Source organism: Hemitrygon akajei, chromosome 1, assembly GCF_048418815.1.
Source record: "Hemitrygon akajei chromosome 1, sHemAka1.3, whole genome shotgun sequence".
In the NCBI taxonomy this organism is placed as follows: domain Eukaryota; kingdom Metazoa; phylum Chordata; class Chondrichthyes; order Myliobatiformes; family Dasyatidae; genus Hemitrygon; species Hemitrygon akajei.
In genome coordinates, this window is record NC_133124.1 from 85614796 (window position 1) to 85627049 (window position 12254).

Consider the following 12254-nt stretch of genomic DNA (forward strand, 5'->3'; position numbering starts at 1 on the left):
GTGTCCAGAGGAAACTCATGCTCTCATGCTGAGAACATACATACTCCTTACAGACAGTGGTGGAAATTGAAACCCGATTGGTGATCAGTGCCACTGTACAGCGGTGCTCGAATTGCTACACAACCATGCCACGTGACGTTATTAACTACAGAGAGCACTTTCAGCTGATTGGAAGAGTGATGAAGTCTTGCTGTATATCTAAAGAGGCAATACTCATCAGCAGCGCACAGTCTCGTTACACATGCAGCACAGTGTTGAAGTACAGAGGGACCCCGGGATCCAAATCTACAGCTCCCTAAAAGTAGCTGCGCACATTGAGAGTGAGGTAAAGAAGGTGAAAGGTATATTTGCCTCTGGTAAAATTAGTCAAGTGAGTTCAAGAGTTGGGACGTTATGTTTCAGCTTTATTAAACTCTAGTTAAACCTCATCTGGAGTATTGCATTCAGTTCTGGTCATCACATTATGGGTAGGATGTCGAGGCCTTCGATAGGATGGCAAAAGAGGTTTACCAGGATGCTGCCTGAATTAAGATGGCATGTACTGCAAGGAGAGACTGGACAAACTTGGGTTGTTTTCTGTGGAGTGGCAGAGGCTGACAGAGGTTCATAAGAATACCACAGGTCATGTGTTTAAAGTGATGGGGTTAGGCTTACAGGAAATATGTGGGTTAAGTATTTTTACATAGAGGCTGGTGCCTGAAATGTGCTGCCTGGAGTGGTGGTGGAGGCAAATACGATAGGAGCGTTCAAAAGGCTCCTGGATTAGCACATGAATGTGCAGGAAATGAAAGGATATGAACATTGTGTAGGCAGAAGGCTTTAGTAGGACATTTGGTTACTAGTTTGCCATGGCATTGTAGGCTGAGGGCCTCTTCTTGTATTGTACTGTTCTGTGTTCTATCCATGTTGTATATGTGTGAGCTTTGGTGAGCTACATCCACTGTATTCAGCTATGGTTCCTATGACCAAGAAAGAAATTATTTGCCTTTGAGATGGTGCATTTATTAAACTCATATCCTGTGTGAAAAGACTGAGTGAATAGATCCTAAACAGGAATTAGGTTTACTATTGTCACATACATCGATATAGCGAAGAGCTTGTCTTGCATTGTCGTCATGCTGATCAAATAGAAGTAGGTTCAAAGGTCGGCACAACACTGTGGGCCAAAGAGCGCTATACTGTTCTATGTTCTATCAAATCATTACGTAGTGTATTGAGCTAGAACAAGCGGAACAAGTAGCAGAATGCAAAATGAAGTGTAACACCTATGCAGAAAATCCAGTACAGCTAAATAATAATGAGCAAGTTCATTACATGGTAGATTGTGAGGTCAAGAGTCCATCTTATCGTACTAAGGAACCATCTAATAGTCTTATAACAGCAGGGTAGAAGCTCTCCTTGAGCCTGGTGATACATACTTTCAGGATTTTGGGTTTGGAATTCAGAAGAAAAGTCATAACCACCTCGAGGCAGATTTTCAAGCTCCTAACAGGACAGGGACCCAGGGCTGCTTCCCTTGGCTAGGAAGTCTAGAATTAAAGGCATCAGTTTCAACATAAAATGGAAAAGGGTAGATTATTCAAGATAACAATGTGAAGATGTGTCTTTGTTGATATTATTCTGCATGTTTGAAAATCTCTACCTCAGAAGATTGGAAATACTCTGTTACTGGCTGGATAGGCCATTGAGTGTCTAGGAAATCAAGGGAAATAATGGTTATGGCAAATAATGCAGAAAGCACAAAGGACTGTAAAATTTAATCTTTCTGTTACGTATGTTCTAAGCAAATTCTTTTTACAAGATAGGTAGTTGAGAAATCTTTCACCAGCTTCAAGGATACTGTAATTTCTACCCCCACTGATACAGGACTATTAAATGGTTCCGTAGAACGATGAGATGGATTTTTGATCTCACAATCTACCTGGTCATGGACTTGCACTTTATTGTTTACCTGCACTGTAGCTGTTACACTTTATTCTGTATTCTTTTACTTGTTTATGTTATCTGAGCTCAACACACTGTGTAATGAATTCATCTGTGCAATCTATCTGAAAGACAGCTCTTCACTGTATCTTGGTACACATGGCAATAATAAATCAACTCCAGTTCTAAATCTGCTTTGGTATTTGTTCAAGATTTAGGAACATTAGTGTTCAACTCAGTGCATCAAGCCACCTAATAAGATCATGGCTATAAGCATTGTTACCTCAACTCTTCATTCACATCTACTCACAGTAACTTTTAACCCCTCTTTAATGCCTTAAATGTACTCAGACTCTAGTTCCACTGTTTTGTGAGAAAACGAGTTTCAAAGATTTCTGACACTGTGTGAAAAATGTTGCTTTCTTAAATGGAGGATCTCTTATTTTGTAAAAGTTACCCCTTTCTGGAATCTTCCACAGGAGGAGATGGCCAGAATCTTCTCCACATCAATTTTCCTCATGATTTTGTATGTTTCAATGAAGTTCCCTCTTATTTTGGAAACTCTAAGAAAGTTGAACATATGAAAATATGAAAATCTTTGTCAGGTTGTGCTCAAATACCAAATTGAACAGTGAAGAGATTAATTGGGGCTGATGGTGTTTGATGTGGTTCATCCACAACATAGTACACTGATGTCTGAACTAAGAATATCACAGCAAATGGAATATCCAGTTTCTCAGATTCTGAGAATGGATGAATTATAGGTCTTGTACTGCAGATGCTGAAACTGGAACAACAAAGGAACTGATGGAGGAGCTCAGTGAATAAGGTAGCATCTGTAGAGGAAAATGGACAGTCAATAATCCTCATCTACAGGACTTTTCAGGACCTTAAGACATTCTGAAGGCCACTAACTATACATTTTTCATATTCACATATGAAGTGAGCAGTCATTTCACCCATTGGGACTATGCAACTTTTCAGACCAATTCCACACCTCCTCATTTCTCTGCCAAATGTTCCTACACACCAAGCCATTTACACCAAACATTCAATTCTCCTAACACCCCTAAAAAGGAGGTAGTTTACAATAGCTATTTCACCTAATAGCCAGCACATCTTTGTGATGGGAGGGAAATCTGGAGCACCAGGTGAATACCTTTATAACTGCAAAAGAGTAACCATGGTCAGGATGAAATGCAAGTTCCTGGAGCTGTGAGACAGCCACACTACCTGCCACAGACATTTCCACCACCCGCATCTCCCCCATTTTCTCTAACACATAAAATGTGTTCAATTTTTAATATTGTTCCTAGTTCTGATAAAAGGCCTTCAGCTGGATGTGGCAACTCAAAAGCATAAGTTGCTGGAAACACTCAGCAGATCAGACAGCATCTTGGAAAATGAACAACTATTAACATTTCAGGTTAGAAAGATCTGTTTTTCTCTTATTTCCGATTATTGGATTTTGCATGTTTTTCATTCTTTGAATCATTAACTCTATTTCACTCTCTTCACAGAAGCTGCCTGATTTTTTGAATATTTACAACTTTGCGAGGTTAATGAAGATATCAACTCCTGCTTGAGAAATGACTTGGATTGACTCCAATTTCCCACAACATGTCAACAGTAGATTCCATTTCATTGGAACATCTGGACAGCACAGATCCATACACTAGGATGTTCTTCAATGACTACAGATCAGCATTCGATACTATCATCTCCTCCAAACTAATCAATAAGTTCCAAATCCTAGGCCTCAATGCCTCGTTGTGCAATGGGATCCTTGATTTCCTAACTTGCAAACCTCAGTCAGTTCGGAATGGCAGCAACATCTTCTCCACAATTTGCCTCAGCATAAGTATACCACAAGGCTGAGTGTTTAGTCCCTGATCTGCATGCTTTATACTTATGACTGTGAGCTCCAATTGACACAGCTCCAATGCTATATTTAGGTTTGCTGATGACACCATTGGCATTGGCCAATTCACGGATGGTGACAAATCAGCATATTGGAGGGAGATAAAAAATCTGGCTGAGTGGTGCCTCAACAATTTCCTCTCAATCAATGTCAGGAAGACCAAGGAGATGATTATTGACTTCAAGAGGAGGAAACTGGACGTCCATGAGCCAGTTGTAATCAGGAGGTCAGAAGTGAAGATGGTCAGCAACTTTAAATTCCTTGGATTTATCATTTTAGAAGACCTGTCCTGGGTCATTACAAAGAAAATACAGCAGCACCTCTAGTTTTTTTAGAAGTCTGCAAAGATTTGGCATGTCATGTGAAACTTTGACAAACTTCTGTAGATGTGCGGTGGAGAGTATATTGACTAGTTGAATCACAGCCTGGTATGGAAAAGCCCACAAAAAGTCCATCACAGGTAAAGTCCTCCCTAGCATTGAGCATATCTACATGGAGCGCTGTTGCAGGAAAGCAGCATCCATCATCAAAGACACCCACCTCTCCTCACTGCTGCCATCAGGAAGAAGGTACAGGAGCCTCAAAACTCGCACCATCAGGCTCAGGAACGGATATTACCCATCAAACATCAAGCTCTTTAACTAGAGGGGATAATTTCACTCAACGCCACTCATCTCATCACTGAACTGTTCCTACTGAGGTAGACTCACTTTCAAGGACTCTTCATCTCATATTCTCAATATTTATTGCTTACTTGTTCCACTTTTTTTGTATTTATACTTTGTTTTTGTTTTTTTGCACATTGACTGTTGTCCATCCTGTTGAGTGTGGTCTTGCATTAATTCTATTGTATTTACTGTGATTACCCTCAAGAAAATGAATCACAGGGGACAAATACTGTACATATTTTAATAATAAATTTACTTTGAAGTTTGAATATTTTCTGTTTTTATTTCAGATTTACAGCATCTGCAGTTCTCTTTTGCATTTGGCTGACTGAATTTAATGTCATTTGATTGATTTTAAAATTCAAGGTGAATACTTTTACTATTTTCATACAGGAAGCATAAGTACTCGAAACAGCAGCAGTCGGAAAGGAAGTGGATCCCTCAGTGTTCAACCCAAGAATAAAAGAGAGCTTTTATTAGAAAAGTTAAGAGAGCAAATGATAAAAGCAAAGGCCATTATCATCGCCAAGTAAGTGATATAATTCTAATTTTAGAAAATGGTCATCTTTATGGGAAATGATGAAATATCTAGTTATAAAAAAAATCTGCTGTTTTGCTAAAGATTTAGCACACATAGAAAGATGTTGTAAAATATTTGAATCGTGGCCCTATATTCTTTGTATCTTCAGTTTGAATTCATGCCATTGAAATGCATGATATGCTGCATTTGCCAATAATTATTATGAGGTTAAAATAAGTTATAAGCATAGAAACATAGAAAACCTACAGCACAATACAGGCCCTTCAGCCCACAAAGGTGTGCTGAACATGTCCTTACCTTAGAACTACCTAGGGTTACCCATAGCCCTCTATTTTTCTAAGCTCCATGTACCCACCTAGGAGTCTCTTAAAAGATCCTATCGTTTCTGCCTCCACCACCGCCGCCAGCAGCCCATTCTACACACTCACCACTCTCTGCGTAAAAAAACTTACCCCGATATCTCCTCTGTACCTACTCCCAAGCACCTCAAAACTGTGCCCTCTCATGTTAGCCATTTCTGCCCTGGGAAAAAGCCTCTGACTATCCACATGATCAATGCCTCTCATTATTTTGTACACCTCTGTCAGGTCACATCTCATCCTCCATCGCTCCAAGGAGAAAATGCCGAGTTCACTCAACCTGTTTTCATAAGGCATGCTCCCCAATCCAGGCAACATCCTTGTAAATTTCCTCTGCACCCTTTCTATATTTCTATAGATTCCACATCCTTCATTTAGTGAGGCGACCAGAACTGAGCACAGAACTCCAAGTGGGGTCTGAATAGGGTTCTATATAGCTGTAACATTACCTCTCGGCTTTTAAACTCAATCCCATGGTTGATGAAAGCCAATGCACCGTATGCCGCCTTAACCACAGTCAACTTGCGTAGCAGCTTTGAGTGTCCTATGGACTCGGATCCCAAGATCCCTCTGATCCTCCACACTGCCAAGAGTCTTGCCATTAATGCTATATTCTGTCTTCATATTTGACCTACCAAAATGAACCACCTCACACTTATCTGTGTTGAACTCCATCAGCCACTTCTCAGCCAAGTTTTACATCCTATCAATGTCCCACTTCTCCCTTGCACGCTTTCCATCCGTGCTGGGTTGAGAATCGAGCTAGCAATTTGGCCTCATAAAAACAAGAAAGCTTGCTATAAAAACCCCATCATGACGGTGTCCCAATGGCTCCATTCGAAGCTAAGGGCTATAGAATAGAATGTCCCACTGTAACCTCTGACAGCCCTCCACACTATCCACAACACCCCCAACCTTTGTGTCATCAGCAAATTTACTAAGCCATCCCTCCACTTCTTCATCCAGGTCATTTATAAAAATTACAAAGAGTAGGGGTCCCAGAACAGGTCCCTGAGGCACACCACTGGTCACCAGACTCCATGCAGAATATGACCTGTCTACAACCACTCTTCGTCTTCTGTGGGCAAGCCAGTTCTGGATCCACAAAGCAATGTCCCCTTGGATCCTACGCCTCCTTACTTTCTCAATAAGCCTTGCCATGGAGTACCTTGTCAAATGCCTTGCCAAAATCCACGTACACTACGTCTATGGCTCTACCATCATCAGTGTGTTTAGTCACATCCTCAAAAAATTCTATCAGGCTCGTAAGGCACGATCTGCCTTTCACAAAGCCATGCTATTTCTAATCATATTATGCCTCTCTAAATATTCATAAATCCTGCCTCTCAGGATCTTCTCCATCAGCTCACCAACTACTGAAGTAAGACTCACTGCTCTATAATTTTCTGGGCTATCCCTGCTCCCTTTCTTAAATAAGGGAACAACAGCCACAACCTTCTAATCCTCCGGAACCTTTCCTGTCCTCATTGATGATACAAAGATCATCAGCAGAGGCTCAGCAATCTTCCTCCCTCGCCTCCTACAGTAGCCTGGGGTACATTCTGTCTGGTCCTGGTGACTTATCCAACTTGATGATTTCCAAAAGTTCCAGCACATCCTCTTCCTTAATATCTACATGCTCAAGCTTTTCAGTCCACTGCAAGTCATCCCTATAATCACCAAGATCCTTTTCCGTAGTGAATTAAAGTATTCATTAAGTACCTCTGCCATCTCCTCTGGTTCCATACACACTTTTCCACTGTCACACTTGATTGGTCCTATTCTGTCATGTCTTATCCTCTTGCTCTTCACATACTTGTAGAATGCCTTGGGGTTTTCCTTAATCCTGTCCACCAAGACCTTCAAATGGCCCCTTCTGGCTCTCCTAATTTCATTAAGCTCCTTCCTGCTAGCCTTATTATCTTCTAGATCTCTATCATTACCTAGTTTTTTTAACCTTTCGTAAGTTCTTCTTTTCTTCTTGACTAGATTTACAACAGCCTTTGTACACCATGGTTCCTGTACCCTACCATCCTTTCCCTGTCTCATTGGAACGTACCTATGCAGAATTCCACACAAATGCCCCCTGAACATTTGCCACATTTCTTCTGTACATTTCCCTGAGAACATCTGTTTCCAATTTATGTTTCCAAGTTCCTGCCTGATAGCCTCACATTTCCCTTTACTCCAATTAAACGTTTCCCTAACTTGTCTGTTCCTCACCCTCTCCAGTGCTATGGTAAAGAAGATAGAATTGTGATCACTATCTCCAAAATGCTCTCCCACTGAGAGACCTGACACCTGATGAGATTCATTTCCCAATACCAGATCAAGTACAGCCTCTCCTCTTGTAGGCTTATCTACATTATGTGTCAAGAAACCTTCCTGAACACACCTAACAAACTCCACCCCATCTAAACCCCTCACTATAGGGAGATACCAATCAATATTTGGGAAATTAAAATCTCCCACCACAGCAACCCTGTTATTATTACATCTTTCCAGAATCGGTCTCCCTATCTGCTCCTTGATGTCCCCGTCACTAATGGGTGGTCTTTAAAAAAAACAACCAGTAGTTATTGACCCCTTCCTATTCCTAACTTCCACCCACAGAGATTCCGTAGACAATCCCTCCATGACTTCCTCCTTTTCTGCAGCTGTGACACTATCTCTGATCAGCAGTGCCACACCAATGATATTCGCTGTTTCATAATGGATGTGAGTCCATGGCAGAAAGTAGCTCTCAATTTCTAGTGTGATACGAATTGCCACTGTTCTGAAAGAAGGATTTTGACCTCTTTTTCTAGGAAAGAAACATTTAATGTTTATTCTAAGGACAGACTTTAGGAAAACTTAAGGGACTATGGAGTGCCTTTCTGTAAGGCTGGTGCCTGCCATCAGATCACTTAAAAAGAGAAAAATCAGTTTCCATCTGTCAACATCACAACTCTGAAATTAATAAGGAAAACTGATCACGGAATATAAGAGAATAAATTTTGAGGTATCTTTGATGCACCTAAATGTACATAACATGTAAAACTGTAAAATAGAGGGGCAGATCCTACAGCCCACCATGTCTGTGCCAACACTGATGCCAAATTAAACTAATCCTTTTGCCCATACATAGTCCTCCTCTCTCCCCATTCGCTGTATGTTCACGTGCTTATCTAAATCCCTCTTGAATGCCGCTGTTACATCCGCTTCCACTACTACCCCTGGCTGCAGGTTCCAGTCACCTAGCACCCTCTGTGTATGCATCTCAATTTTATTTTTCAATTGTATCTCCCTACAGCTTCTGATGCTCCAGACAAAACAATCCAAGTTTGTCCAACCTCTCCTTATTTCTAATTACCTACTCCAGGCAGCATTCTGGCAAGCCTCTTTTGCAAGCTCCCCAAGCCTTCATATCCCTCCTATGATGGAGTGATCAGAACTACACACAATACCCCAAGTGAGGCTGAACCAAAATTTTAAGCAGCTGCATTTTGACTTTCTGATGTATTTTTCTTTTCCTTAAGTCAATGATGAAAACATTTTAGTTGATAGATTCTTGAAGAGAAGAATCAGCCTCAGTACTGGTACAATTAGGCTAACATCAATTGGTCTTTCTGGAATGGATTACCTGTGTCAAGCATCAATAACCCAAGAACAGAACTAAATGACTTCTCATCACAGATACATAAAGAGTCATGCCAAGTTTGAATTCCTGTTTCCCTGCTGCTTATCACCATATCCCTCAAAACTTTTCCTATCGGTGTGCATGTCCTTTTATACAGTACATTGGTAAGTGTACCCACCTCTACAGCTCCCTCACTAAACTGTGCAGGAGAAAACTTCCCTCATGTCACTTTTAAATCTTTCCTGTCTCACCTTAATCCTATAGTTTTAGACTCCACCATACTTTGAAAAAGACTGTGACCTTTCACTTTATCAGTGCCTCCCATGATTTTATGTATCTCTGTTAGGTCATCCATCAGCATCCTACTCAGCAGGGCAAAATGAACCAGCTTATCCAGTCTCTTCTTGTAACTCAGGCTCTCCAATTCCAGCAACATCCTCGTAAATGTTTTCTGTACCCTTTCTAGCTTAATGACATTCTTGCAAAAACTGGGTGACTGAAACTACCCACAATGCTCCAAATGCAGTCTCACCAACTACGTGTGTAGTTGTAATGTAATGTTGCAGCTCCCGTACTTAATGCTGTGACCAATGAAGGCAACCATGCCACATTCTTCACCACACTATCTACATATGTCTCCATTTCCAGGGATCGTTGTACCTGTATCCCTAGGATTCTCTGTTCCAGACCGCTCTCCAGGACCCTACTATTCACTGTGCCATTTGTTCAACTTACCAAAATGCAACACATTATGACTGAGTTAAATTCCATCTGCCATTCTTTTGCCCACTTTCCTAGTCAATCGAGATTGTTGTAATCTTAGACATTCCTCTTCTCTGTCCACTATAGCATCACTACAGGATTAGAATCATGGAGCAGTACTGCACCGAAACAGACCCTTTGGCCCATCTAGCCTGTGCTGAACTATTAATCTGCCTAGTCCCATTGACGTGCAGCTGGACCATTACAATCCACACCGCTCCTATCTATGTACCTATCCAAACGTTGAAATCGAATCTGCATCCACCACTTCCATGCTCTCACCACGCTCTGAATGAAGTTCTTCCTCATGATCCTCTTAAACATTTCACTTTTCATCCTTAACCCATGACCTCTAGTTGTACTCTTGCCCAACCTCAGTGGAAAAGCGTTTGCTTGTATGTGTCCAGTTGAAGGATGAAAATGCTTTTTCTTAGTGATGGCTTGGACTTTATTGGGCTAGGTAGAAGGTCAAAATCAGAGAGTTGTAACCTGACAGCTACAGACTAAGCAGAGATGCTCCACAAAGCAGTCACCCAAACTTATCCCTCCAGTGTTGAGGAGACTACATTGATAAGAGTAATTGCAAATTATTAAATTGGAAGGAGAACTCTCGAATCACTGCTTCACTAACTTTTGTATGCTATATAAAGTTTAAAATATATCAGCTTCACCCGTGAACACTTGCAGGAGAATTTCAATCAAATTGTATTGTTTTTCAGAATACTTCAAATCTATTTCCCAATCAGACATTTCTTCTACAACATCATCCACCCAGAGTATAGTGCGGTGACAGATGTCTATGTGTTGATGTTCATGGCTGATGTGGTGGACTTTATTGTTATTGTCTTTGGCTTTGGAGCGTTTGGGGTATGTAAATGTTTTAAAGCATTTCTGACAACATCTGGAGTACTTGCTGTAAACCTTCTGACATTTTCTTCATCTTTACCCAGAACCCTGCCTGTTTCCCAGTCTTTCTTGAAGTCACTCATAGATTTTCTGTTGAAACTTTAGCAGATGATGATGGATATTATCAAACTATTGCTTTCAAATTGATTCAGAGCAAACATTTTTTCTCAGTGTATTATTTATAAATGAAAATATTCATTCCACTTTGTTACACTACTTCACATTACTTCAATAATATATTTTCCATGATGATTTTTTTCCTGCAATATTTTTACTTTTGTTGCTGCTATTTAGTTTTTTTAAATCTGGTTTTTATGTACTGGTGTCACATTCTTAGAGCCTTGCACAGTAAATCATCAAGCCTGCAGAATTGTTAAATGATTATCCTGTACAACATTCATTCTCTTATACAACATTCCTGCCATTTATACTCCATTCCCGTGTACACTATTAATATGTCATGCCCACACCTTCTATTTTCTTGGTGTTCCTTAGGTTTGGGTAACAATGAATGCTGCAGAAAGAAAAGAATGAAACCCATTATCAAATAATAGATAAATTGAAAAGCTTATTATATATTAGAATCAGAATCAGGTTTATTATCACTGGCATGTGATGTGAAATTTGTTAACTTAGCAGCAGCAGTTCAATGCAATACATAATTTAGCAGAGAGAGAAAATAATAAAAAATAAAATAAAACATAATAAATAAACAAGTAAATCAATTATGTATATTAAATAGATTTTTTAAAAATGTGCAAAAACAGAAATACTGTACATTTAAAAAATGTACAAAAAATGTCCAAAGCTTCAATGTCCATTTAGGAATCGGATGGCAGAGGGGAAGAAGCTGTTCCTGAATCGCTGAATGTGTGCCTTCAGGCTTCTGTACCTCCTACCTGATGGTAACAGTAAGAAAAGGGCATGACCTGGGTGCTGGAGGTCCTTAATAATAGACACTGCCATTCTGAGACACTGTTTCCTAAGGATGTCCTGGGTACTAGTACCCAAGATGGAGCTGACTAGATTTACAACCTTCTGCAGCTTCTTTTGGTCCTGTGCAGTAGCCCCCTCCCCTCCATACCAGACAGTGATGCAGCCTGTCAGAATGCTCTCCACAGTACAACTATAGACATTTTTGAGTGTATTTGTTGACATGCCAAATCTCTTCAAACTCCTGATGAAGTATAGCCACTGTCTTGCCTTCTTTGTGACTATATCAATATGTTGGGACCAGGTTAGATTCTCAGAGATCTTGACACACAGGAATTTGAAGCTGCTCACTCTCTCCATTTCTGATCCCTCTATGAGTATCGGTATGTGTTCCTTCGTCTTGCCCTTCCTGAAGTCCACAATCAGCTCTTTTGTCATACTGACATTGAATGTCAGGTTATTGCTGCAGCACCACTCCACTAGTTGGCATATCTCACTCCTGTACGCCTTCTCGTCACCACTGGAGATTCTACCAACAATGGTTGTATCGTCAGCAAATTTGTAAATGGTATTTGAGCTATGCCTAGCCACACAGTCATGTGTATACAGAGCGTAGAGCAGT

At 40.5% G+C, this 12254-nt stretch overlaps 1 protein-coding gene across 10 annotated transcripts in view; it reads left to right on the forward strand.

Moving 5' to 3' along the window:
• The window catches only part of piezo2b (piezo-type mechanosensitive ion channel component 2b), a 574856-nt gene that overhangs the window by 537585 nt on the left and 25017 nt on the right, over positions 1-12254 (forward strand). For all 10 annotated transcript variants that reach the window (XM_073047154.1, XM_073047092.1, XM_073047145.1 and 7 more), the window contains 2 exons: positions 4906-5041; positions 10513-10660. In XM_073047154.1, the coding sequence (XP_072903255.1) occupies positions 4906-5041; positions 10513-10660 (284 nt within the window). The remainder of the gene's footprint in view (positions 1-4905; positions 5042-10512; positions 10661-12254) is intronic.